This window comes from Daphnia pulicaria, chromosome 1, assembly GCF_021234035.1.
Source record: "Daphnia pulicaria isolate SC F1-1A chromosome 1, SC_F0-13Bv2, whole genome shotgun sequence".
Lineage (NCBI taxonomy): Eukaryota > Metazoa > Arthropoda > Branchiopoda > Diplostraca > Daphniidae > Daphnia > Daphnia pulicaria.
Genome location: NC_060913.1, coordinates 1,898,688 through 1,925,707, shown reverse-complemented (window position 1 = coordinate 1,925,707; position 27,020 = coordinate 1,898,688). Strand labels below are relative to the sequence as shown.

General features: G+C 39.1%; 5 protein-coding genes across 6 annotated transcripts; 2 read left to right on the top strand and 3 right to left on the bottom strand.

Annotated features, from left to right (window-relative positions):
* Positions 1–1,753: 1,753 nt before the first annotated feature.
* On the top strand, positions 1,754–4,104 carry LOC124351826 (trophoblast glycoprotein-like). 2 transcript variants are annotated; one of them, XM_046801971.1, is made up of 7 exons: positions 1,754–1,881; positions 1,960–2,015; positions 2,092–2,370; positions 2,429–3,000; positions 3,066–3,157; positions 3,228–3,312; positions 3,419–4,104. In XM_046801971.1, exons 3-7 carry the CDS (start codon positions 2,142–2,144, stop codon positions 3,605–3,607), a joined length of 1,167 nt encoding a protein of 388 aa, XP_046657927.1. In that variant the 5' UTR covers positions 1,754–1,881; positions 1,960–2,015; positions 2,092–2,141; the 3' UTR covers positions 3,608–4,104. The 2 variants fall into 2 exon arrangements, with proteins under 2 accessions (XP_046657927.1, XP_046657926.1); XM_046801970.1 differs by having other exon boundaries at positions 1,960–2,370.
* Positions 4,048–9,964, bottom strand: LOC124351794 (E3 ubiquitin-protein ligase listerin-like). The gene is made up of 12 exons (XM_046801968.1): positions 9,811–9,964; positions 8,945–9,749; positions 8,846–8,880; positions 8,372–8,776; positions 7,671–8,308; positions 7,347–7,594; positions 6,549–7,279; positions 5,451–6,478; positions 4,850–5,380; positions 4,536–4,775; positions 4,451–4,475; positions 4,048–4,384 (listed from the first exon to the last, which is right to left on the bottom strand). Exons 1-12 carry the CDS (start codon positions 9,856–9,858, stop codon positions 4,157–4,159), a joined length of 4,962 nt encoding a protein of 1,653 aa, XP_046657924.1. The 5' UTR covers positions 9,859–9,964; the 3' UTR covers positions 4,048–4,156.
* Positions 9,956–11,219, top strand: LOC124351852 (dynein light chain Tctex-type 1-like). Its single transcript, XM_046801972.1, has 5 exons — positions 9,956–10,043; positions 10,122–10,192; positions 10,285–10,310; positions 10,533–10,672; positions 10,955–11,219. Exons 2-5 carry the CDS (start codon positions 10,160–10,162, stop codon positions 11,101–11,103), a joined length of 348 nt encoding a protein of 115 aa, XP_046657928.1. The 5' UTR covers positions 9,956–10,043; positions 10,122–10,159; the 3' UTR covers positions 11,104–11,219.
* A 922-nt stretch (positions 11,220–12,141) lies between these two features.
* On the bottom strand, positions 12,142–16,700 carry LOC124351810 (leukocyte elastase inhibitor-like). The gene is made up of 5 exons (XM_046801969.1): positions 16,064–16,700; positions 13,230–14,074; positions 12,921–13,125; positions 12,661–12,827; positions 12,142–12,461 (listed from the first exon to the last, which is right to left on the bottom strand). The coding sequence occupies exons 2-5, from the start codon at positions 14,072–14,074 to the stop codon at positions 12,275–12,277; spliced, it is 1,404 nt and encodes a 467-aa protein (XP_046657925.1). The 5' UTR covers positions 16,064–16,700; the 3' UTR covers positions 12,142–12,274.
* Positions 16,701–21,465: 4,765 nt separating this feature from the next.
* On the bottom strand, positions 21,466–27,014 carry LOC124321080 (kinesin-like protein KIF7). The gene is made up of 18 exons (XM_046783988.1): positions 26,792–27,014; positions 26,522–26,708; positions 26,294–26,439; positions 26,086–26,208; positions 25,830–26,001; positions 25,518–25,762; positions 25,075–25,433; positions 24,728–25,011; positions 24,578–24,666; positions 24,160–24,496; positions 23,890–24,059; positions 23,510–23,817; positions 23,227–23,432; positions 22,893–23,143; positions 22,651–22,827; positions 22,448–22,576; positions 22,229–22,366; positions 21,466–22,150 (listed from the first exon to the last, which is right to left on the bottom strand). The coding sequence occupies exons 1-18, from the start codon at positions 26,849–26,851 to the stop codon at positions 21,602–21,604; spliced, it is 3,930 nt and encodes a 1,309-aa protein (XP_046639944.1). The 5' UTR covers positions 26,852–27,014; the 3' UTR covers positions 21,466–21,601.
* Between the last annotated feature and the right edge of the window lie 6 nt (positions 27,015–27,020).

Genomic DNA, 27,020 nt, shown 5'->3' with positions numbered 1-27,020 from the left:
CAGAAAATCTGTAGGAGTTTTTACATCAAAGCCATCCTCCAACTCCAGCAGAGGTTTGATTTCAGCGCGGATTTTTATTCCATTCTGCAGATGCTCATCCCGCAAAATGTGAGGGACCGGAACCCGCAAACGCTTGCCGCAGTTTTCGCCCGATTTCCAGCCCTACACAACAGCTGTGATTCATCGAAAGCGAGAGACTGAATGGCGATCCCTTTCAGTGATGCCCATCAATGAACTTGGTTTGCAAACCGAAGATGATCTCAAAATTTTGTCTGCGAAAACCTTTTGGCTCTTGGTCTTCAACTTGAAATGTTCAACTGCATGCATATTTCCCAATCTGTCGGTGGTAGTGTCCTACTTGTTTTCACTCCCTTACAGCAACGCGATCGCGGAACGATTGTTTAGCTTTTTGAAGCTGACCAAAACTGATCATCGAGGCGCTTTGAAGGAAGACACAATCCTGGGATTGATGCGTATGAAGTACTTCATGAAGAATACTGATACAAAATCACACTCAGTCCAATTTCCAGATGAGCTCGTTCAACGAGTACTGCAAGTGCGTGCGAACAAAACGCTTGGGGACACAACTAGTCAACCAACCGGTGCGGACGAGCGATGAGAAAGACAAGCAATAAGAAATAATGGCATTTCGTGCACAATGCAGCATTTTATATTCAATTCAGATTTTTTTGTGTTCTTCCCCCCCCCCCCCCGTGTGTTCCTATTTGTATGCTAATTGATACAAAATGGTAAAATGTAACTAAATACAAATAAGAAAACCAAAAAAAGGACCGGATAATTTTAGGATAATTACGACTGAGCAAAAGGATAATTTCGGATAATTTGGCAATGTTGTGAGGATAGTCCAAGCCTCTGCCGTGGAAGCACTGTTTACAGGTACAGGTTCCTGCGTAGAAACTGGGACAGCCGCTAGGGGTTCTACGCAGGATAACCTCGTAATAATAATAATACTCGTAAGAACCACCTAGCGGCTGTCTCAGCTTCTAAGCAGGGATACTATACATGTGCCCCACGTTCCGTGAAAATTTCTCCACATTTGCAGAGTACCCGTGGCGAAACAAAAAGTCCCTTTCTTCCCCCTCCCCATTTCCACCCCGCGCGCCTTTTTCTCTGTCGAACAGAGGAAACGCGCGCTTATGAGAGGGCGACAACTCGGCGTGGGTGGAAATGGGGGGGGGAGAAAGGGACTAGAAAGGGCCGAAACAAAAAATCTGTTTTCAATTCCCAAATGCGAAATTCAATATGACGCGAAAAATCCGAAAATGAAGACTGTTGTTCAGCTTGTAAAGCTCTTCTTCCCTATCCCGGTTTTAGGGTAAAAGTAGTCCGATTTGGAAACTTTAAAAAGCGCCTCCAGTGAGTGTGTCAGCTACTATGCCCAGCTACTTTTTAGAGCCTAGATGGCTCTTTTTAACGTTTGCACTTCACAAATTCTGACAGGCCCCACCCTAAAATCTCTGAAAATTGGACTACTTTTACCCTAATATATAAGTCTATAGCTCTGCTGTTGGCCTGTTGCAAGTTTGTAATTTTTAAAATTTAAACCAAAAACTAATTTGGCAATGCTGTAAAAAGGATCGGCGATTATCGTACCGATACTTTTTCGTGTATCGTACCTCATACTTCGTTCGATTACCGTTATTGGTATCGGAAATAGTTTTTTTTTACTATCTTATATTTTCTTCTATTATATCTATCTTTATTTTTCCGCTTTATTTAAATTTCAGAATTCGGGAGGGGCGGAGGGCAGTAAGTAAGCAATCTACTTGGTGGAACGATCGAAGTGAAAATTAAATGACTTATCCGCCTCGAATCCGCCTTTTAGTATATTCCATTCCACCATTCCGCTTTCACATTTAAGTAAGTATCCTGCTATCGTTCTTTTCATATGTAAAGTTAGGAATGTGTATACTGACATACTGTATATGCATATGATAGAGATTGAGACGTGGGTGTTTCCGTGTTTCCTTGTTCTGTCAATATAAGGTCTTAAAGTAAGTTCTAGTGGTATTATACAGTTCACTGTCATACATGTAGCTAAAGGAAAGTGTGATACATTCAAATTTTTAGTTTGTTCATAACACAAATCAAAGTTAGCATCCCACACATCCAAAACAAAAATGTGTTCCAAGAAACCAGCACCTTTTATTTATGTTTTCTTGATTATGACAATAATCAAATTCTCTTCCGCTGTAACTTGTCCGCCTGATTTCGGAGATCGATGTATTTGTGGAAAAGCAAATTACAATGGCAAGCCAAGGTTTTTGGTAAATTGTACCAACACACAATTCAATGATGCTGCCATGCTTGAAAAATTGCCAATACAAACTGAAGTTGTAATTTTCACAGGTAATTTGTTTACCTGTAATTTTAAATTCACCAACTTTAGCATTTATTTTCATTTTAGGAAACAACATCACTAGTATGCCATGGAATGTATTTGGGAAAATGAATGACTACCCTGATTTAGAAGTAATTGATATGACTAACAACAATATAAAAGAAATTAAAGGAAAAACCTATCACCATGTCAGAAATGTTAAGACACTCATTTTAAATCACAATCAGCTAAATATCACAGGAGACAAGACACATCCTAGAATCTTCTCAAACTTTGTCAACCTAGAATCTCTTCATCTGACAAATGCATTTTCAGAGAGTGTAGACTCCAAAGAGTATTTGGTTGCTTTAGAACAAATCTTTGTTGGTTCTAATTTGACTAAACTATCTAAAGTTCATTTAGAACAAAATGAAATTTGGTCTATCAAAAATCCAAATATCTTCTGCAGTTTACCATCACTGATGGATATTCAACTTGGAGATAATAACATTTCTGAAATGAACTTTAATGTTGGCTGCATTCAAAATCTTAGATTTATTGATCTGAGGAATAACAAAATCCATAACTTATCCAATAATACTTTATCAAAATTTGAAGAGTTACCTGAACAAGGTCTAGGAGTAAAATTAGATTTAATGGTAACTTGAATTAAATATTTTTCTAATTAATTTCAGCTATTAATAATTTTTTATTTTTTTTTCAGGGCAATCCTTTTATATGTGACTGCCAAATTGCTGATCTCTTAAATTGGCTTCGGACTACTAAGGTTGATGTACTTGAAAAGGAGTCCTACAGGTGATAAATTGTGATATTTTATAGCAAGAATATTACCTGATGATAATATTTTTTTAACATATGGATTTAGTTGCTATGATGGTTTTCCAGTTTCTAACATCAATCAGCAGTTGTATAATGTGCATCAGATTCAATGTGCTTATGCCCCCAAACAAGTGAGTAATTGACTGAATCAGCAACCATATATTCCATACTTTTCTTATTATAGTTCCTTTCATAGCTGTGTCCTTGTCTGTATTAACTATTTAAACTTTTTTTCAGGAATATCAAGGAACCACAGTTCTGCTTGGAATTCTTTTATTTTTGATGACTTCATTGATTTTAATAATCGGGTACATGAACTTTACCAACGTTCGCGCTAGAACCGTGGCTTTGTGGGAGAAAGTTTTTCATCGAGGTCAGTATACCCACATCCTTAGCAAACCAGAAGAACAAGAAGTTCACGTGTAGACTTATCCTGGCAGCAATTAATAACGCAATTCATTTCATAATTTCCGTCCTCTTTTTTATATTCCGCCCCTTTTTCTCAATTTTGAAAAAATGTATGCGAGCTGATAGATTTAGATTTTTAGGAACACGGACGAGTAACATTAACAATCTTGTACAATCATGACTGATGTTTCAAACTTGGCTCGGTTTCTTGAAAACTGTCTTGTAATAATGCATGAATTACGTTCAAAGCTAATTGCCATATTCCTTTTTCTTTTAAGTGATACTGTGCCTTATTACTCCCAAGTATTTTTCGTGGCTCGATTTCACTGAAAATTGATGTTTCCATTACTGAGTCTTGGACTGAACAACTTCCAGCATACTGTTGCTTCCATTGTTTGTATTTCATTAATAATCATAGATAAATGTCTGAAGAAGACTACCGCCCTATTTTTATAACCTTAACCTTACATTTTTGTATTTCCACTTTACATGAAATACATTTTCTTTGCTTTAGAGTTTGGATCCTTTATAAATGTGTGCACCAGGAAACGGTGCACGGTGTGTTTTCTAGAACAAATTACGACAGAAAGGACATGTAGAATTGTTGCTGGTGCTGAACCATTTGTAGAGACAATGGGCATGAAATTTTTTGCGACATGTTCGACAACTCAATTTTGGCAATTGATAATTCGAACCGTGCAAAACATAATAGCAAATACAACACTCTTCAATGCCTTCAAATCTCTTGTCAACATTTCTTTTCCACAAGGAAAGGCCGTCCAAAATCGATCCATTCTACAATATGATAAAATGTATATAAGTCTCAAAATTCAATGGATGTAAATAAAAATATTTAAAAACCTGTTGCATCAAGAAAGTCTGCAACCTAAAAAGCAAAAGAACATTTAGAAAAAATAAAATAAAATTTAATTAAGGAAATCTTTACTGTAATATCCAGCTCCGCCATTGACTTGCAGTTACTCCCACTTTTCTTCCGGTCTCCACCACAATGTTACCCAGAGGATAATTAGCAGGTAACTGCATAATCAGTTCCATGGAACCTTCTTCATTTAGTTTGTATGTGGCGATGACTTCTCTTGCTGTGGGTCGTACGCGGACAGTCATGTTATCCCAGGTTTTGCTGCAAAACTGCAAGTCTAATGTACACAAAACCGGACTAACACACCTTTTGCAATGTAAAAGAAAATCAGTGTTCAAGAATCAAATTAGATAGTTGACGATGGATATAAAATATTTTACCGCGAAGTAAATTTCTCAACTAAGCTTGCCGTTCGCTTGTCAGCATTGTTGCACCATCGCCTGACAACGGCAGGAAGATGCCTCAGAGCAGAAGAATATACCATTACAGCCATATTTTGGATGACCTTCTCTGTTAATACAACATTAGGCAAAAATTCTATTTCCAAATCTGCTTGTTGCTGAAAGCTGGCGTGTGGTATGATGCAGAATAAGATGTTCATCAGCCGCGAAATGTGATTGGAGTTACTCAAATACGAAGCATATTGATAGCGCAACTCAGAGCTCGAACATCCGCATAAGCGAAGAATCACATCCCAGCCCAAGAAGTAGCCTATCAGTTGAGTACATTCTTCGCTGTAAGGTTCAGTGGTGTGCAAATCACCGCAACGAAGTTCATCGAGATCCTCCAAAGCGACTTTTTCTAACGGAAGCAAGAGTGCCTGAGGAGGGGGTCGTTCGGTTTTTTCTTCATCGCCATCCACCTCTTCTTTGGACTTTGCCAATTCTGTAGACGTGATTTCTGGGAGTAATCTTAATAAAAAATTTAAAAAAAACAGAATTCTTGAATTATTGAAAAAATATGGTGAAATGGTTACAATACTTAATAATTAATCCGTGAGCTGCAAATTGAATAGCCGAATGTTTAGCTAAAAGGAGAGATGACAGTTTTTCTGCAGTAGGTTGAACAACTTTCATAGGCGCATGGCGAACAGACAGTGCCAAAGTTTCCATCAAATAGAAGGCCGAAAGATGGGAAGGGTTGTTTCGGGACAGTCGAAGAAAGATTGGCAATACAGCATTATAAGTTGCGTCAGAAAACACATCGTTCCATTCTGTAACTAAGTTGGGAGGAATAGCAGAGATTAATTCTTCTTTCTTCTGCTCGACATCAGCCATAAGGGTTCCACAGCTCTGAATCAAACGACTGAGAGCTACAGTAAACGAAAGCAAAAATGGATTGGTATTTAGGTTGGAAGAAGACACTTCCGCCCAGCTCTCTTCCAGTGTTGTACACCATGATGTCATCGAACATAGGATGAAGTCCCACAAGGAATGCACAAGTTTGACTGGGTAAAGTTCAACGACAGTCGACAAAAGCCGAATTATTTCGATAACTGTCCATACCGCTTTAACACTTGAACCCGAACGCGAAACATTCTTCAAATCAAGACCAAAAAGAAAACTTTCGTCGTGTTCCAATTGCCATGATTGTAGAATTTTCATCGATTCAATTAATGCATCCATAGTGTCGTTGTTGATATTGGCCTTCAACTTTTCCAAAAGAAAGCGAATAGAGGTTAAAATTTGATATGATTCCGTCCAGCTGTTCGTTGAAAGGGTGGACAACTTGGAGATTTGAGATAAGGTGATCCTATTTAATTTTTCATCACTGAGGCTTGATAAAATCATTACAACATCTTCTGTTGTTTCGTTTTCCTCGAAGCTTTGAGGCAAAATGGTCTGCAACTTTCTGGCCACTAAACACCAAATCCAACGATACTGGCGGGAGTTAAACACGGTCTTTTTAATTACTTCCGTCTTCTCTGAAGTGGAACAACTGGATAACAAAATGTTGGCGTTGCTTTCCAACACTCCACTCATTTTCTCGATGTCTTTTAACATTGCGTCCTAAATAATGGTAATGGGACATTATAAATAACGCTATAAAATTTTGCGACTGTTAAATTGTGAGTGATACCTTCGTGCGATTTCTGTTGGTTTCTTGAAGAAGATCAGCGACGGCAGATGCGAAGAAAATGTTTGGAATTATTTCAGTCCGATCTTTCTCAAATGTGTCCTGGTTATGAACCATAATCGATGAGACCATAAATGCAGCGTTCAGAAGTCCAGCCCAACTATTGAGCTGAACAGGCTTAAAGTTATTTGTGATTGGAACAAAGTGGCAATAATTGCCACTCATAATTTCTTTCGCCATTAGATCACAGGAGGTCGCTTCTTTCATCCAACCCGTCCATTCGGCATCAGTGAGCAAAACTTGACGTACTATTAAGCACAATGCTTCCGGATCATTCTGTTGTAATTCCAATTCTAAAATATGTTGAAAGACTTCGACCAAGCGTTCAGCCATACCGCATTCCGGGATTGCAAGTAGTTTTCGCTTGATTACAGTGACAGCCGACTGGCATCGACAATGGATGGAGTAACTAGCGCCATGTTTCCACATTTCTAATAGCATACTGAAAGATTCTGGTTGGATGTGCTTGGTAGAGCACAGAACGTCGACCAAAGAGTCAAGCCATTCATCCGATGACTCCAACAGGAAGTTTGATTCAGCAGCAGATGGCTTCAACATGTTTGAAAACTTTTGAATAACAAAAGCGATGGAATCTTCTTCTATGTGCTCATCCCTGAGAATTTCAATGAACGCATTCATGATACCACTTATGTGTTCTTTTGGAAGCAAATGTACTGTAACGAAATAAACTGCATTAATGAAAGATGTTTTGAAACTAATTATCGCGGAGATTTTACCCACCTCGGCTTGACAGTTTCTTAGCATTAAATGCTGCGCGAAGCAATCTCCAAGACACGGCGCTATTTTCGTCTTCGTTATGGAAGTTACCAAAACTCCTGGTAGTGGAAATGAGCAATTCTCCGATGTTGGCACTTTCAAGCCATTCTGAAACCACTTGTTTCTGGGATAAATTTGAGTTCTCAAGTGCAGTTGTGGCCAAGGATATGTATGTCAAATTGTCAAGACTGAGTTCCTCCAAGATCTTGTGCCTGCACCCGTAAAATAAAACACGTATTATATATCCAATCAGTCAAATAACATTTTTAAAAACTTAGAAATACCAACCTAAGATCTCTATCCACACCATCCAAAATTGAGAGAAACAAAGTAGAGGTATTGTTATCTCGTAATTTTTGAAGCAGCCGCTGGATAAGACACAACATGCTTTCAATCGAACTGGCGCTTTCAACAGCCAATAATCCGCGCAAAATATCTTCACATTCCATCAGAGAAGCGAAAAGACGCAGAGAAGGGTCGCAATCGCCTATTTCACATCGCTTTAAAGCATCTTTGCAGATAACTACGCTCATGTTCACCACTTTTTCTTTGAAAAGAATAGGCATTTCTGGTAGCTGCACAACTGACGCTTCCTGCACTTTGCTATCGCAATCCGCGTTTGCATCAGCAAACCGTAGACGAACGACACGCTTGGTCATTTTTGCGCGGAGGTCCAGTTTGGAGTGAGAATTCATCAACACCAAGATGATTAACGCCACGTTTTTGAACACTGATGAGGATTCAGGCTGCGGAGGTTGAGCAGTCAATGTCTTGATAAAAACCTCTAGTAAATCCCAGAACTCCGTTGCTATTTTTTCCTTCGTCCTGAACCAGGAATTTAGAGTCGTTGTCATTTGACGAATCACAGCAGATACGACCGATTCGCTGCATTGCGATTTTATCATTAAATCAAGGGAAGGTATAAACTGCGAATATGAAAAATTCATTTAAGTTTAACAGAAGTTTTAGGAAAACTTTAAGCAAAATACCGTGTTTTTGAGTAGTTCAGTAACGTGAGTAGAATCTTGCGTCACTTCGATTATGTAGTCCAGTAACTGGAAAAGAGTTGAGGATAGAGCAGAAGCCTCTACACTACTGTTGGCAATGTTGCGGCATAAGAGGCCTTGAAATAGTGCCTCAATCACTTGGCGGTCGAGTTCTTCTTTTTCGGTGGAGGTTTTTTTGTTGTCCCTCAGGAGTCGCACATAAGGTACCACTAGAGGACAAATTTTGCTAGCGTTTCCCGAACAAGCGCTTCGAAGAAGATTCAGGAATCTAGGGGTCGCATGAGAAGGGAGGTTGACATAACTTGAAGCATTCTCTACGGTCATCAATATTTTCAACGTAGTTTCCCATAGCGCCAACTGAGATGTTGACTCGGAGTCATCCAAAAACTGGAATATTTAATATCTGCTTTATTAAGAAATATTGAATTTCAATTTATATTTTTTCTTCTAATTTACCTTGAAAACAGATGGCAAAATTTTTTTTGAATTGTCTGTTAAGGAATAAAAAGTTAGCATTTTTTACTCAGAAAATTAAAATATAATGAAAAATCATACCTTGTGCAACCTTGGGTAAATAATGGACCAAATTGTATATTAGGCCAAACCATGCTTGTTTGATGATTAAGCTTTTACTTTTTTCAACAACTTTGTAGAGGTTGGCATTTTCCCACACCTCAGTATGACGCGGCAGATTTTTTTCGGCTTCTATAACATCGGATTTAACTTGCTGGAGTAAAAGAGAATAACCACCGATTCCTCCTATAGTAATCCGTTCTTGTTGTTCGTCTGGAAGATTTTCTTCTTTGAAAATAGAATCTTTAATATAATCCATGATCTCGTTGTGACAAAATGATATTGCATCTAATAGTTTGTTGCCAGGGAAGCAGGTCTTAAGTGAATGAGAAGCCAATGAAGCTGCTGGAGCATATGTGTCACATTGGGAAGTGAACCAAGCACCCATCATATCTTTTAAATGTGGGGCTATGTTTCTTCCAAGTTGACTAGTTAACTGTGAATGTGATTTATGGAGATATTCTCTCACTCTTCTATCTCCATCAACAGCAAGGCGAGAAAAAATTCTTGGCCAGAACGGCAGAACACATTTCAGTGTGTCCACAGAATTTTGTTTGCAGAGTTCAGAAAATTCCTGCAGAGCTTTGATTTTTGTTATAGAGTCACGCTTTCCCATTTTTCGTAGACTAAGGCGGAAATCTGCTGGAACATTTAGATCTGATGATGCATCCTCAATTTGAGAATTTATCCCAACAATGGGTACATAGGATCCTTCAGGTAAACCACCAAATCCAACAAATTCAGGGATGTGACCTAGGAGTTCTGCACTTCTTCCAGAACTGGAAGGCTAAAAAAAAAAATACAAAATAATGATGTTTAATGTATGACAGTGAGTTTGTGTTTCATACCTTTGTATTGCCTTTAGTTCTTGGTCCTTTTTTATCCTTACCACCCATTATTAAAGAAAAAGTAACTCAAATTTTCAATATTGCGTAAAAATACCTGTGTACACTTTTAACGCTTTTAACACAATCTTATCGCACACTGTTTTCGAAAAGCTGTCTGCTAAATTTGGTGTCATGGCAACAGACCATTTGCAGCACCAAGGCCTGACTGGGCAGCAGTCTGACGTTCGTTTGACGTAAGTCTTTATCTTTAGTTGTTTTTTTTTTCTAATTTATTGATGATAGTGTAAATTTGTGTTATAACCTATTTATAGGATACCTTTGATTCTTTGAGTACACACAAAAAATAACAATGATGGAAGATCCGAATTCTCAACCTGAAGAGGTATGACCATGGCTATGACAGTAGTATTTTTTTCTATGTTTTATTAACTCATGTTTATTTTACATTTATGTTGGTCGGTCATTGTCCTGCAGAGTCAGTTCGTTGTTGATGAAGTTAGGTAAGAAGACAATTTTTATCATTTTTGATTTTAAATTCCAACCTAATAAGGCCCATGCATTTCACAGTATCCATTGATGAGTCATCCTTTTTAGGATTTGTGTTTAAGTTGCTACTTTTAAAATAACAAAACAGATTTGTTTGCATACAGTAAATTTCCTAACCCTCCGATAAACTTGCTGATTGATTAACACATTGTTAAAAATAATATATTTTTTCACAGTGCTGCAATCAAAGAAGCCATTGAATCTGTCATTGGAGGAAATACATACTTGCACAATAAAGTCAATCAGTGGTCATCTTCTATAATGGATTGCTGTTTACAATCTTTGGTCAAATTGCAGAAACCCTTTAAATACATTGGTAAGTTCTTTGCAATATAAAAATGCATTATATTGATTGTATCCAATAGGTTGACACTAAGAACATATTGGTGGTAGATTAAAGAAATGTGGTTAAATCATGTTATCTATTGCATGGTAAAATTAATGGTCAGATTTCATAATCTGTCCATTCGACAATGGAACAAGATTTTCTCTGCACATTTGTATCAAATTTTTAAATTAAAGAGAAAACTCATTTGATTGCTATGGTAGATGTAATAATACCATAACCTAACCATGAATATTTCCATTTGTTTTCTAGTGACGTGCGTGGTCGTACAGAAGAACGGAGCCGGTGTTCACACTAGCAGCTCTTGTTTCTGGGATAACTCAACTGATGGAAGCTGTACTGTGCGCTGGGAAAACAAAACCATGTATTGTATTGTCTCTGTATTTGGTTTAGCAATTTAGGTCATAATTTCGAAAGTGCTTGAGGAAAACGAAAACGTTGTACACTAATTTTTGATTTATCAAAATTGAACTAAAAAGGAAAAATGAATTCATATTAAAAACAAATTCATCAGCTATGAAATTTCTGTATGAAGTATTTTCCAGGAAATTGTGTTGATTTAATAAGAAGACAAAATTTAGTTTTTCCATCTTTCGAGAAACAAATCGTGTAGTTCAAACGATGCGATGCGAGATCGTCCTGTAAGATTTTCTAAAACATCCAGCCATGATTCCAAATTGACATTGAAATTTGAAATGATTATGATCGGAGATTTAAATGCATGAAAATGTGAATGATGTGAAAATACGCGCGTTTACTAGAGGGTTGGGTAGGATAATTCCATATGGACTTGATTTATATTTGAATTATTAAATGGCATTTACATTATTGTAACCAGTTCAAATTAATATTATTCTGGAGTAATTCCTATTGAAATCCGGTAATGAGGATATGCCCAAGTGGGTATTTAATAATGGTTATGAACATTTTCATCCCGTTGTAAAAACCGCTCTACTATTTCACAATCAGATTTTTACGTTGTCCCGTTGCCCCATAGTCCTCCAATATAGATAATTTTGAATCCTATTTATTGTCTAGCTGCGATAAGCGATCGGATTTGTCTCAAGAAATCCGCTGTGATACGCCATCTATCCGTCATAGTCATTAAAACACATAATCATTATTACTATCCATTGCACAAGACCAGAAGTAGCACTGAAATTGCTCGGCTATTTCGAAATGATATTTGATAAACTTTTTCAAACCTTTTCTAGTCGACCGCTTCAAATATCGCGATTTTTGTGAACAAATAAAACAAAAATGTTCTTGTATAAATGAACAATAGATGGCGTTTCCTGATCGGATCTTGATCTGGAAAATATTTGATCCTGATTTACGATCGCAATATTATTTCGTTTTTGGGGTTGCTCTGATTCGTAATCAACACTGATTGGTGATCTGCACAGCCCTGCTTCCGTTAGTAAAAACTAAACAAAATGAAACAGTGGAACAAATGTATATACAGAAACATGCACATACAGTCTACAAACTAAAATAAGAGATAGATGTGCAAGAAAAAGATGCGTGAAAATATTAAGTCTCTGCAGTGTCATAATTTATTTAGACACATGTTTAATTAATCCAAGGCTCCGGAGTTGTGATTCTTCCGATAAATAGAAGGATACCACTGTGGTAGTCCCATAAAAAGAAGATAAAGGGATGATCCACTTCAAAGTACTTCTCACCAAAAGCTCCCAATCGATTCAATCCTGAAGTTGTAGACTCAGCCATTCCGTCTTCTTCCACTTCCAAAAATGTTCTGCATCACACAAATTACAAAAGTAAAATTTTATCATTTTTTTTATAATGAATATTCAAAATTCGCTGAGCTTATGGCCTTATGAGCCTTTATGAAAAATTTCTGTAAGTAAATTCATTTTTTTAAGTGAATTACTAATAAAATTTCGAGTAAAATTTAAAGTTAAAACACGGCACAATTTTTTTTTGTGTTGCCTTACTTGTGAATCACATGGTTTAAGTGAAGTTTTTCACTTGAGATGCCGCTTAAATCTGCTTCTTCATTGTCAAAGACATCGTGAATTCCTAGCGCTGCCAAAGTCTTTGTCAGCTCAATTTCCTGCTGCTCCAAGCGGAACCTCGGAAGCCGGATGTTCACTGTTTCATCCTAAATAAAACATCGCAGATCACTTGTACCACAGGACTACGGGACAACTACGGGACATACGAATTTCTGTCAATTTCTGTTAATATTTATTACCTTGAGCGTAGAGAAAAGTGCTTTGATGTTATCAGAAGTCATGTTGGCTTCAAGCTTGGTTATTCCTCGATCGACATCATCCGGTAGAATGATGAAAAAAGAAACCCTCCTAGATGAGAAGGGCAATTCTGCGATCCTGCACTCCAAGTCAGAACTATAGCCCACTGGAATTTTGAATCGTCCAACCATCATGGGAATTTCAAACCTGAACGGCAATTAATTAATAAATATTAGCGCAATTGAGATTTAAGTTTTGTGGCTGTTAATAATTTGGTGGCGATATTCTTAGCATTAGATGAACAAAGACACCTTTTTTTCGATGTAGTATAAAAGAGTCCCTTGTCAAAAGTGGAAGCAGGGTCGAATCGAAAGAGCCAGTGGGATCGGAATGCCAGTCCGTTGGCCAGGGTGATCCCTAGCTCTGGGTGAACGGACGCTGGCGCTGCCGTCTTGCGGAGCGAATGCGGAATTTTCTGCTTGGTGAAGTTCCTGGCCCACGAATTGATATTGTCAACGGCCAGCTGCGGATGCCGCACAAAATCCATTGGCTGTATTTGGACGTTGTAGAATTCCTCCAGAGCTCGCTTGTATTTCTCCGAGACGAAAATACCTTCCTGTTGAAAGATGCCGTTCATGGTCACGAGTATTTCGGCGTAGTAGGGGTCGCTCAATTTGTTGATGACAGTCTTGTAGGAGTCGTGAACGTCGCTGAAGCTGAAATTGTTCAAATGCAGGGCCGAGCGAAGCTGGAGGGAAGTCGTTGATCCGGCCCCGGCGCCCAGAAAGATCATTGAAAGGGCTGTCGACACGCTGTAAGGTGAGAACAGCAAGTTGCCCGCCTCGCCCTCGCTATTGGCCGGGCTTTGGCCGGCCAGGGCCGAGTACAGGTCCAAGGAGAAGGCGAAATGCGAACGCGAAAAGCGTTGGAGGTCCACGACTCCGCTTGCGCCGCCGCCGCTGCCTCCGCCGGTGCCCGTAACTGAGTTGACGGCCTGATGCATCAACGGGCTAGCGCGTGTCGTAGTGATGACACAAACGAAGAGGAAGAAGCAGGACGACCAAGGTAAATTCCATTGCCGATTGTGTGGTTTCAAATAATGTCGCTTCAGCATGCGCAACGGCTTCCACGCTATCAGGTTTTCCATGACTGGCATCTGAAGGCGGAAACAATTGAGAACAAGTTGCCATTATTGTTGTCATTATTCTAATAACTATTACAAAATTCAAAATTTTTATTTGGAAAAAAATTATTATTGTGCGCTAATAAACGCGTTATTGTGAATTAGTAACTAAAATCGAGGAATACAATTTTGAATTCGTCTGCGATAAAAACTTTTCGTTGATGGTGTAATTTGCATTAAAGATTGAATTAAATGATTTACGCTACCAATGGTAATTTAAATCGTTATCTCAAGATCTGAAAAACTTTAACTGACATTTAAAAATGTAATTGAATGTGATGGCCACATCTTAGGAAATAAAAAATGTCAAATAAAAAATTTTTGTTTACGCATTTGTCCGTGATGAGAACTTTTTAAACTGTCATGTCTCAATCTTTTGTATCGGAAACGTGGTTAAAGGCTTATTATTTTTTAAATAAGACACATGCCCCTGGTATTGACTGTCAAGCGCATTTAAGTGTGAAATAAAGTTCCTTTTGGCTATGACATTTCACGCTTGAGGTTTTATCAATGGTAAATAATTTAACCCCATATCGCAAAATTTTTGATTGGAAAGAATAAGCTACAAATAATCCTTACTACCAAAGTACCAAAGAAGTCGCCGTCCCTCTCCAACCATTTGTATTCACAAAAACATTATAGGGAGCTGCTGCTGAGACCCTTCGGGGACAAACCTTTTCTGGTGCCACAGGCTACGATTCACGGGAAGTTAGTAGGTGGCTATTTAAATTTTTATGTGGGTATTTGAAACAGGAAAAATGAATGGAACAGAATATCTCCTTCTGGCCACAGGTAACATCAGTTTCACGATAGTGTAAGGACTAGAGGTAGAACAATACAGCTCGGCACAGCTTCAACACACTTGCGGGAAAATATCGACTGCGAGAGCGAGGTAGCAAAGCCCGGGTCGTTTATTTCTTTTCAGAGCCATTACGATGGGCTTTTCGTAAATGTAAATCAAGGGTCGGTAACTGTCATCGGGGAACTGACGACTGCTGAAAAACGACCCCACCATAAACAAATGCGAAGATTAGAAATTTTATCGTCGTGTAGGAAAACCCGTTTTTTCCCTAGGAAAGTGAGAAAATGAAGATGTTGATGGAGCGCGGTTTGTCGACCGCAAAAATAAAACCAATATTTTTTCGGCCAACTTAATTATTTTTGGCTGTACACAACTGGACCGCTCAAAATGTTCGAAATCCACTTTCAAATAGGAATCGAATTTCTTATTACTCATAGCCGTTGTTGTGTGTTTCAATAAAAGTTCTACATTCGTCTGCCTAGTTAAGCGAAAGGAGTGGTCCAGCTTCGTGAGGCGTATATGGAAACCATCGACAGTCGTGTGGTTGACCTCAAGAAGAAGAAAAATAACAATAAAAAAAAGCTCTTGATTTGACTATATATGGACTTTTTACTATTAGCTGCTGCCAGCACGGCGCTCTGACGGTGCCACGCCGTCTGCGCCAACTCGCCGGGACTATACACAGAGTGACTAAGGGGATCACTTGCCGCTTTTCCATTCAAAGCTTCAGGCCAGAAACTCACTAGACCATTCAGGTTTCGTGTGCTTTTGCTTCAGTCCGATGAGTTGCTTGACTTTGGCTGTAGACCCCTTATTTTTATTTTTATTTTATTTTATTTCATTTTTCTTACTCGCAACTTCCTTTTCCCGACTATATTTTGACGTTTTTCTTTTGCTAAACAATAGCTTGTCTATCTTTCAGACGTCATGGCGGCCATTCAATAATGTCGGCTACGCAAAAGGAAACATGAAACCGTTAGAAAAAACATAGATGGAAACTATCAGATTTGTCTTGGATCGATTGACTATAACAAGAAAGATATTATATACTCTTGCAGAGTATAGCAGATTTGCAAAGAAAAGTGACAATATAGTTCTTTAATAATACTGGGCGCTTAATAAGAAAAATGTTTCAAAATAATTAATATAGTCAAACTCACCGGCACATCAGAACGGGGTGTGATGTATTGTGACTTGCGAGCAATCAGCACTGTAACTTTTGAAAGGTGTATTCCACACGGCGACGCGCGGCACTGTAAATATAACCTACAAATCGCTACGATTTCCTTCTAACTGACATTCATTCAAAGGGATAACAAAATGACGGGAATCACTAGATGGCTGCGCTGCTGTCTCTGGCCGGAAAGCTTGAAAACATTCAAAAACAAAACCACTTTTCCGTTCGTCGCGCGTTTTTCTTTTTTTGAAGTGTCAAGCTCCTGAAAAACTTACGCGAATTTCATCGAACGTGAAAGGGAAAGCTTCTCCGCGTGACAAAAAAAAATAGGGGTAACCAATTCGTTGGGCCCGGAAAAGATGGCAAGTTGATTGACAGAACTTATCGTCGGTGCGAGCGGAGCGGGGAGCGCGGCAACAACAACAAAACCGAATCGGTCGCGACCGATTGTGGTGAGGATGTGCATAGAGTGGAGTCGGACGAGAAAAAGGTAAGGTACAATGGCCGTTGGCACAGTTTTAAGGCTATATGCTGTCCAGCAGCTCCGGCAGCTCGGTAGCTACTTACTGTTTTGCTGGGGCCGCACGCACTCTCTCTCTCTCTCTCTCTTTTCTTCTTCTTCTTCTTATTTTTTCTTTTCCTCCCCGTTCCTCTTCTTCCCACCGCACCATCTTCTTCGTCGAGTCGCATCCAGGTTGTGGGTCGGTGACCACCAATCACTGTTGGACCTCCTACATGTGGTGGTGCCACCACGGTCGCTTAGTACCTTCTTCTTCAGCGAAGCATCTCCCTCCATCCCCAGGCACTTCACCTCTCGGCTGGGTCACCTGAGCCCCATGGCCATCACCACCACCACCACCACCCAAGTAGTCAAATCTTGCTAAATGCACGTATATATATACTCACCCTTTCGTTGTAGACTTTTTTTGGGGAAAAAATAAAATTAAATAAAGGAGTCTTCCGTCTCTCACATTTTCCAATTGGCTTTTTATTTTATTTTATTATTATTTTATTATTATTTTTATTTTTTTTTCCCTTTCGGGTGATGTCGCTGACTCGGAGAAATGTGGGCTCCGACAAAGTCCTTTTTGCTCCAGTTAACACACGTCTGGGAAATTTCGAGCATCAATTCCACAGCAACCTTTTTTTTTTTTTTTGGTTGTTGTTTTTGTTTCCCCCTGCTGGCGGATTGAAATGTTATCAGCCAACTACGGAAATCATGAAGCTAACGTTAATTACCAAGAAAAAAAGCTGCTTTCGTCGAAAATAGAGGGTGAATCCCAAAAAAAGAAGTCAAAACATGACAATAGGAAAATCCGAGATATTATTATGATGATACTATCGTAGTGTTGCAATGTATAGTTTACCATTTGGGGAAGAAAAAACCCTTATTTTTGTTTTCAAAAGAAAGCTTGTTGCTTGTATAGAAATGTCCAATAAGAAACCGGCAACCACAGCGCATCACTGTTTAAAGGAAAATTAAACCGCCCTTTCCCTTCAGGGCCGGAAGACAGCACGGCCATAGAGCCCTACAGATATATCTGACAAGAAGAGAGAAAAATAACCGAAAAGAAATGTCGGAGCAGCACAGAAAACGGTACATGATTGCTGTTTCATAATAACTACCATCATCATTATTATGAGTTGCTTCATGGCTTAGAGTTCTTTTTTGAAAAGAATAGCTTAGCTATATAGTAGCTCTGCCATCCCAATCGCCGGAATCATCACCCCCTTTCGTAATTTAATGACTGGAAAAGTGATGAAGTCATGACTCTTTATCATGAGAAAAAAGCCGTCGTAAAACAATGTTGCAGGACCAATTTTCGGTTATCAATTTGAGAGAGACGGAAAATCACAAACGGTGTGGATTAATCATGTACGAATTTTCTCTAGGAAATTCAGTCTGCTGTAAGACTAAAGTTCCTAAAGGAGGGAGTCGGCAGCTACAGGGGTTTCGGGAAGTGTTATCAGACGTATCAATCAACCGTAACATTTCGGTTGAAAGATATCTCCTCCTCCCTTATTAGAATAAAGAAGCTCGTTTCGAAAAAGACACCGCACACTTATTTTTTTTTGTTTTTTATTCGAAGAAAAAGGGAAAAATTGTTGCGAGCCATGAAGTTTCCCAGTTGGCAATTGTTGGTCTGATGGCATCGTCATCATAATTCAATTACGAGAAAGTTTCCCAGTTGGCAATTTGCATCATAATGCCACTACGTGGAATACAAGGACAGAAATTGTGAAATGTTTTTGACGCAATCAACTAGTTCAACTGAATTGTTCTTCCATTTTTAACTGATTCGTTGAAATAGCCCCAGAGAGGAAAAGAAGAAGAAACAATTCAAATAATGATGGTGAATAAATGACCAATAGGAAGTCGCCATTAACTGGACATAAGATATTCATAGAAACTTTATACAGTTGCAAACAATATTTAATGCGGCTTTGAATGTATTATTTTTAGCATTATAAATTTATTACAAATTTATTAGCACTATATAACGAGTTTAGTTTTAAATTGAACACACAATTTATTAATTTATTTCTTCTATTTTCTCCTTAAAATTACTCTTGACTTTTGCGGCACAATTGAAATGTAGTCAGTTACATAACTTATACCCGCACGGATTCTTTCATTTCCTCATTTGGATGCGGGAAAATACAACAAAAAAAATTTCTTCAAATTCATACCATTCCTCTTGATCAACCGAAACCCGTTGATAAAAAACAACAACAACAATACTTTTGTTGTATTACCCTTTTTCTTTTGTAATGCATAAAACTTGCGTAATGTGAAAAGCATGTTTGATTTCCCCCCTTATAGTCTTCCATTCCGACGGCGGTGATGTTGCTCTCACATTCACAAAAATAAAAATATGAGCACGATTTGTCAATATAATGCTTATAGCTTTTTTAAACTGGCACGATCGACGAATATTTTCTTTTTTACGTGACATAAAAAAAAAGAAAACAAATAAATAATAATAATAAAAAAAATACGAGTGATATTTCGATTCTTTCTGTCTCTCTCCATTGAATCTCACCGACATCCCTGCGCTGCTGCTGTACCCGGATGTCGAAGGAAAAAGGGCTACTCTTTATCTCCAGAATGCAGTTTATTTGTCTCTGCACTCTTACCTTTTTTTTTCTCCTTCTCTTGGAGTGTGTGTGTGCACAGGCCCGTGCTTATCGATGGTAGCCTATACATATTCCGAAAGGGAAGTATATAGCGCTATCGCAGATTATTCGACGCTCATCTCTTTTTTTTTCTGTTGTGCTAAGTGCCAGAAAAACAGCGAGCGAAATAAACCCCAAAAAGCTTCACCCGATAGAAACAAGTATAAAGACTTTTGGAAAGAAAAAAAACGTAAAATTAAGAGTATATAATAGAAAAAAAAAACAGAAAACGAACAAACAGATGAGAATGAGGAAACTTGGAAGTCAAAGGAAACCGCTTCGCAAGATCAGAGATAGCCGAAGCGATACCGGGAAAGTTAAGTGGGTTTGAGCGTTCAACGTTTTTCCATAGGCCATGAACAGCAGCGGCAGCGATCACCTTTGTCCGAGAGTCTGAAAAAACCCCGTCAAACGCCCGGGTAGTAGTTGGGGAGTTTGGGTGTGATGTCACAGTCTGAATGAACTTCCCCTTTTTTTAAAATGCTGAATATAACAAGGGGCTAATCTTTTTTGTTTTTCTTCAGCGTAACGAATTGGAATTCATTCGCTAGTCTAAGCTGTGTTTTATTCTTCAACTATAAAGTACAGTAGAGAAACCCTGTGTTCATTTCATTGACGTCAAGGCTTTCAAAATACAAGAATTCTTCTTCTGCGAATGAAATTTGAATATAACCCGGATCTACCGGACCATCCTTTTGTGCTCATTGCCCCCTGAGAACGCTGAGTGGCGTACACACAACCGTTAGCGTCGGCTGGCGCGGAAACATTTCTCGTCGCAGCCATTTCTTATTGTCGCTTGATTTTCTGCTGTTTCATACACAAATGCTTAATTGCTTCTATGAAAGAAAAGAAAAACGTACTACCTATACACCAGCGACGATAACAAAAGCATTTCAGCCATTCAAAGGAGAAATATAAAACAAAAAGATAGACGACGCGCCACATGATTCAACTGTAAAAGGATCCTCCTGGAGAGTCACAAGTTTTGCATTATTTTTGTTATTTTGGTTATTTTTTCCTTTATTTTTTTTTTCTTTCAAAAAGAGAATAAGATAGCTCTATTGCCGCTGCGTTGCGATACATCAGCTTGATTGGACCATCGGTCTTGTGTCCTACGGCTGTGAAGCGGATCTTCATTGCTTGCATTCTGGGCATCGATCACGGGGCCCCTTCTAAACTGCGCCTTTTCACATTGCCACTCTAATAAGGTAGTGGGCACCATCCCTGAAAAAAAAAAAAAACCAAAAACCAAAAAATCAGTCAACTGATACCCCTCAAAGAATTTCAAAAAGCTGCAATTTGCGAAAATTCCTTGTGCTGGCATTGTCCCCATTTGATTGATTTATTTATTTTGGTTTTTGTAACTTTGCTATTTTGATTCAGTTCGATATGAAAACACATAGAATCATTTGAGAAATACACCCACGAATGAGTCACGTGTGCTCCAAAATTGTCTTCCGCGTCCAACTGATTTTTGTTAAAACCATATAAGGAATGAATCCATTGAAGATTCTGGGCACACTTGACTGTCCACCCAAAAATAAAGATGCCGTTCGGAGATGTGAAGAAGATGTCTCGGAAAACGTTTTTCTTCTCCTGCTTAAGCCAGAGTCGATTTTTAGAAGCTAACCCCAACGATTGTTCACTTTTGGAACCCACCCATGTTGTGTATATACTTACATGTCGTGCCAATTGTAGAGTGAAATTGATGGGGACCTCTTCGCGAGATATGTGCGAATAGACGAAGAAGAAAAAGCTCAGGTGTGCAACAACGCGCAGTCACGAACTGAGTCGAAACAACTCTGTACAGATTTATTGGCTACGGGTCCGGCGTGATTGGTCAATGTCGAACTAAGTTGGCTGCTTGATATTGGTTTCTAACTGTGCAGCTTAAAAACGTCTATCGGAAGGTGGGGGGATTTGTATGGGACTCGGCAAAGGGGAGTGTTGCGCCGTGTCAGAAGAGCACCTGGGCAGTGCCGACGAGCTTCTTCTCAAACCGCCAGCACAGTCTCACCGTGAGTGATGAACCTTGTCTTTGAAACCCATCAGGTCTCCTTGTCAGCTGTCACTGTCCGTTTACCACATCCAAACGTGAGGAACCGTTGCAGGTGTGTGCGCCGACGAAACATTCCGATACGCCAATGAACTGCACCAAAGCTTCCTCCCCCCGCCATTGATTCGTCAACCATCAGATTGAGTCTATTCTTAACATTTTCATTCACGTTTAATCGTCGAAAACTCGCACCTGTTTTCCAGTCAAAATTCATGAAAACAAATTTGGAAGACCATCGGGTAAATGGTTATTACATTTGGCTGAAAAAGCAAAGCAAACCGAAATAAATCAGCGATGGCGGCGTTTGGTATCTCTCGTTTCGGGTTGGACCGTCTGCTGTTTGATAATGAGTTTGTTCTTCTCTCGCGTTACGGTCGTGGTCGTTTCCGGCGCCGTCTGTCGACCCCGCATGCGGTGCAGCCCTGTAATCTTCTGATGCAAGGCCTGGACAGCTTGAAGACCCAACAGACTAGGAGTGCGACTGCTGCAAGCACTTGGCGCCAGCTCAGAAGTAACGGGCACCACACCTGAGACGGTGTTGCTATTGCCTCCCGTTCGATGTTTGGGCGTGACGCTCAAGAGGTCACGCAGCTGCCTTCGCAAGTCGCGGCTGTTTTGGTACTCGGACTCGTCGTCCAGATGACTCAACTTCCCGTCGCCGTCGTAGCCGCCGCCGCCGCAGACGCTCGAATCCTGGTCGAGTTGCCTTTGAACCGTGGTGGCTTTGGGCTCGTAATGTCGCTGGTGCGACGGCTGCCGCCTCTCCATTTCCAGCTGCGTGTGCTTCAACGCCGCCGATAACTTGCGGACGTAACGACTTTGATCCTCGAATTGAGCCTGCAGAAATAAAAATATCACGAAGAGAAATGTAATTTAAGGAAAAAGAGATGAAATATAATAAATCAGCCGTCGTACTTCCAATTCCGCAAACTGCTGTTCCATCTTCTTTGAGCCTTCCCGCAAATCAATCACTTTTTGAAAATATTTACAAAGGAGAGAGCGTGTTTCAGTGTGCGTTAAACTCATGAGTCTACACAGCAATCCGTCCTCCGTCTGCCAAAGGAAATAAATATGTATGAGCATGTAAAGTGGCTCGTGACTTGATAATGTGTTTTTTTTTCTTCCGACACTCACCGAGCTTTTCAATTCGTAATGTCGACTGCAAATAACTTCATTCTTGTACTCGATCGCTGCGTCAACAGCTTCAATGGCTTCGTCCAACTCGAGCATGCGGCGTTCCTCGCTGGCATCCAAGTCGCGCCCCTATTTTTCGTGAAAATTAAAACAGGATGAGAATTTGGCATTCAACATATTACAATTCGGGACTGGACTTTTACCCTGTGCTGCCTTTCGTCGAGTTCTTGCCGTTGTTGAACCAAAGAGTCTCTCGTGTGTCTCATTTTACGAATCTCTTTGCGAATGACCTCCTTGTCAGTGGGATTATCATTTCCGGATATCGACTGTAGGTCGGACAGCTTATATTTAAGAAACGAACTGCCTGATGTTTGAACGATCTAAATTTGATGGAAGAAAAGGGTTAGAATTGTTACGCAAGATATGTAATTAGTAGAAAAATTACTTTATCATTTGACTCCATATCTTTTTTCCGCTTGCTTCCTACATCGCCGATGGAACTTGTGTGGCTCTTTTCGGTTTCGCTTTGATTTTTCGATTTGTCAAGGGCTATTTCCCTTTTTTCCAGTATACTCTGCTTCTCTTCTAGTTCTTCGGAGCGCCACGTTATGGCTGTACGCAGTTCGACCAAACGTTCCTCCTCTGCTACCAGCCAGCGCCACTTGTGCTCCAATTCAGATTCACCAGGTGTGCCGTCTGCGAGTCCAAACAAAAGAAAATTGCCGTGTTATTATATAATATGGGCGAATATTAGATTATTATTATTTTTTTAAATCTACCTTTATCACTGCAAAGTTCAAGGAAACGCATTTCGGAACTAACTCGTTGTTCCTGTAGCTGACGTTCAAGTTCAACTATACGCACATGATCCTTTTCTATTTCTTGTTTCAACTCTTTTTTCTTTTCGTTCTCTTGACGAAGCTGCTCCTTCAGAACCGATTGCTGGTCCTTCATAATGGACAGACTTCGCTCCAGTTCGCCAACTCTAAAATGGGAATAAATCAAGTACCATTAGTTGAGTCAAACGATCCATAGAATTTCACAAATGTAAAATGCAATTACTTCCGAGGAGCCCGCGCAGTTAGATCTAGCAACTCTGCCATGTTTTTTAAACAGTGTTCAAAGCGTATAATCTCTGCCCGCTGTTGGCCGATTGTTCGTTCACCGTCAGTGACGTTGTCGCTTTCTTGTTCGATGGGACTGCTGCATTCATCACTGTTGTCTTCTGACTGTTTCCTATGGCGGGGTGGAATATTTAGATCGGATTGATGAGGGACCCTATCCTGCTTAAGCGATTTCTGAATTTTCTCCTGGTGAGTTTTTGGCTGTTCGTTTTCTTTGCTGTCACGAGTAAAATCCACATATTCCTCCTTTAAAAAGAAAATAATAATAAAGATAATTAAAAATTACTGGGGAGATCAACGTCAGATCGGCAAGCTAACCTTCAAAGAAACTGTCCGTTTGAGCTCCTCAAGGGTTTGGTGAGCTTTTTTAAGTTGTTTGTTCGTTTTCCATGTAAGGAGTTGTCGTTTTTCTGAAATCTCAGCAGAATGTCGCATTTCTCGACATGCATCGTCTTCGGCATCGCCTCCGACTTTCAGGCTCCCTTCAACTGCCAAGAAGCAACAAAGATGTTTAGTATTTAAAAAAATATAAGATATCATCGACTATAGGTTGAAAATTCAAAACTGATTCAACTACTTAGTACTTACTTGGATGATTACATGATGATTCATTATTTACAGATTCTGGAGTTGATACACGAGTTTCACCTATTAGAGGCTGTTGGTCTACTGCATTTGAAAGACCGAATATACTAACTCTTCGACCAGTTCTTAGAGGTTTCGGACTGGTATTCCCACTTTTATAATTGCTAGTTGATTGTTCGCGGTCAAATTCAGCGTGTTGAGATAAATCAATAGGATTTGTTGCACCCCATTCTAAAGACGTTGCGTTATCATACATTGACTCGATGCTTGAGATTAAACGGTCAGTTGTTTCTCTAAATTGCTGCCTTAATATATCCAGTTGCTCCGTAAAGTGAGACCCCTAATATGAAAGAAATTATACGATATTTTCATTTTACGTTTTTTTATGTTAAACAGAATGCTGCATTATTCCCGTTCTTACATCAGATGACGAGTCTATGGACGACCGATCATGCCTGTTACTCAGTTCAGAAGAAAGTTCACGGGTTGGAGTGGGCTCGGATACCTCTTCTACAAAATTAATATAAAAGTTAAAACGACTATCACACACACACACTAAAGATTTAGTTACCAATGACATGGAGTGTTTTAGATTCACCACTGGTGTGAAATATGCTTGTTGTGATAGGCAAGTCTGTCAGGTGACTGCCATCGGTATCACTCTGAATTCTGTTTCGCGGTTTGATGGTTAACAAATCGGGATCAATACAGTTTGCGTATTCCTCTTTCAAACAAAGCCAAGATTCTATTTTGTTTTTGGTGTCATTTCCAAGCAACCCAGATGCAGCCAACTCATTTAAAAGTGTTTCGGCGTTGGTCACCAGTAATTGCCACTGACTTGCTGCGAATCGTAATCTATGGGAAAGAGAAATGCAATTGCTGAATGAAAGCTTCAATTTATAAATTTAAAAGTCTGACCTAAAAACTTCATCTCCGTCTGTTTGTTCAGGATCATGATATACAGATCGATTTTCTTCATTGTCCCTCATAGGATTAGCTTGACAAGTAAATGGAGTTTCATTCATTTGAAATTGCGGAATGTTAGGCGGTGACACAAGTTCCGTCACGCCAGCCAAATTAAAAGGGCGAGCGTTTATGCCCATTGCCATCAAAGGAATATTGGCTATCGGTGTAAGGCGGACATTCGCTACTGGGCGATTACAAATGTTTGCTGCCCTTGATGCGAACTTCAACGTATTCGTCGTCTCTTCCAAATCAGAAGCCGAAGGAGAAAGGCACACAATCATCAAGGTGAAGGCATTACCACCCAGTGAATCCTACATGAATAAATTTAAATGCACAGTTAGATCGTAACCAAAAGAGAGAGTGAAAAAGAAATGTTTTTGACAAAATAAACACACTTTCAGAATGTAGGTTAATTTCGAATCCCAATAAGGCACGTGGCTAGCTTTTCTTCTAGGATCACCCAATGCAGCCGTGACATTACTTAACGCAAGAAGGCCAGAATTAATGGAAAATGGTTCCTGAAATCCTGTTAGTTGTGTATCGTCGTTTCCATGATTACTGGTAACACCGAGGCCAAGTCTTTCCGATCCAGCCAAGTCGACAAAATGGAGTTTAGAACACACTTCATACAAACATCCATCTGAAAGAAAATATGTCAAGTTTCATTGAGAAAATTATCAACAAAAGAATAAAGAAAAGTAGTCAACCTTGTGTCCATGCCTGTTGCATATAGAGTGTGAAAATTCCATGGGATCTACTTGAGAGTTGATTTAACATGGGCCCAGTATGTCTTAAAGCCAGACCAGTTTCAAGACAGCTAAATACATCATCAATGGTATGACATTCCATTTGTGTTGCTCCAGTGATGATGATTTCTCCCTAAATTCAATATGTAATAATTATAGCATTGCTATTATCAGCAATTTCACATTTTGTAAAAAAATTTTTTTTTTTAAATAATACATTTTGATCTTCTTGTACAGTAATTTCACCATGAAAGGGTTCCATACTCAGAAGATCATGAATTTCTTCATCATAGATTTCTAAATAGCTTGCTTGGATAGAGATCTGTCTTCCGGGGTATTCCTAATTAAAAAAAATTCCCAAAAAATCAAACAAAAACCAATTTAGTTATTTAATCTTCACATATTTATTACTTCAAACTATTTACTTTAGCTTTGTAAAACAAGTTACGAACAGTCCGTGGAACCATACCAAAATCAGATTCATTCATGGTGTAGAGCAATCCAGGTCCAAATATTGTAAATGTTTTCCCAGATCCAGTTTGTCCATACGCTATTACAGTTATGTTGAAACCTGACATACCAATACCATATAAGATGACGTTAAAAGTATAAGAAGTTGCATAACAGTTCTTTTCTTAAATTATTTAACAGACCATCAAAACAAGCATTGACAATTGGCTCGACATATCCTTTGAATATTGCCTGTTGAGGACAATCAAATGGGAGAACATTGCCCAAATGAAATAACCGATTGTTTCCCAGCACAATTGTTCCATGGGATGGATCAATTTGAAAATATGGTGTTGGTAAAACATGATCAGTTGTTTGTAGTGAACGAATCTAGTTAAATTTCAAAAATTGTGAACAATGGGTTGAAATACAATTACTTAATGAAAAAAAAAATGGTTAAAGTTCTTGTTTACCCGGGTTACGAGTTGAACTCGGGCTTGTAAATCCCTGTCTTGACTAGCGCTGAAAAGCATCACGACATTGATAATACAGTTAAGAATAGTTCTTGTTGGATAAATTAACCAATTAACAATTCGGATCGCACAACTGACAGTAGGAAAAGATGATCACACAACACCTGACGTAATTGTATATTATTATTTTCAAGGAAACAGAAACAACAACATCTTTTCCCTTTTACTT

Coding starts and splice junctions, on each gene's coding strand:
- LOC124351852 (XM_046801972.1), top strand. CDS start 10,160: ATGATGGAAGATCCGAATTCTCAACCTGAAGAG. Junction 10,193..10,284: donor CGAATTCTCAACCTGAAGAG/GTATGACCATGG, acceptor ATTGTCCTGCAG/AGTCAGTTCGTTGTTGATGA. Junction 10,311..10,532: donor TTCGTTGTTGATGAAGTTAG/GTAAGAAGACAA, acceptor ATTTTTTCACAG/TGCTGCAATCAAAGAAGCCA.
- LOC124321080 (XM_046783988.1), bottom strand. CDS start 26,851: ATGCTTTTCAGCGCTAGTCAAGACAGGGATTTACAAGCCCGAGTTCAA. Junction 26,209..26,293: donor ACTTGTTTTACAAAGCTAAA/GTAAATAGTTTG, acceptor TTTTTTAATTAG/GAATACCCCGGAAGACAGAT. Junction 23,818..23,889: donor AACGGACAGTTTCTTTGAAG/GTTAGCTTGCCG, acceptor TTCTTTTTAAAG/GAGGAATATGTGGATTTTAC.
- LOC124351826 (XM_046801971.1), top strand. CDS start 2,142: ATGTGTTCCAAGAAACCAGCACCTTTTATTTATGTTTTCTTGATTATG. Junction 2,371..2,428: donor TGAAGTTGTAATTTTCACAG/GTAATTTGTTTA, acceptor TTTTCATTTTAG/GAAACAACATCACTAGTATG. Junction 3,158..3,227: donor CTTGAAAAGGAGTCCTACAG/GTGATAAATTGT, acceptor ATATGGATTTAG/TTGCTATGATGGTTTTCCAG.
- LOC124351810 (XM_046801969.1), bottom strand. CDS start 14,074: ATGCCAGTCATGGAAAACCTGATAGCGTGGAAGCCGTTGCGCATGCTG. Junction 12,828..12,920: donor CACTTTTCTCTACGCTCAAG/GTAATAAATATT, acceptor TGTTTTATTTAG/GATGAAACAGTGAACATCCG. Junction 12,462..12,660: donor TTAAACCATGTGATTCACAA/GTAAGGCAACAC, acceptor TGTGTGATGCAG/AACATTTTTGGAAGTGGAAG.
- LOC124351794 (XM_046801968.1), bottom strand. CDS start 9,858: ATGGGTGGTAAGGATAAAAAAGGACCAAGAACTAAAGGCAATACAAAG. Junction 9,750..9,810: donor GAACTAAAGGCAATACAAAG/GTATGAAACACA, acceptor TTTTTTTTTTAG/CCTTCCAGTTCTGGAAGAAG. Junction 8,881..8,944: donor TTTACCCAAGGTTGCACAAG/GTATGATTTTTC, acceptor ATTCCTTAACAG/ACAATTCAAAAAAAATTTTG.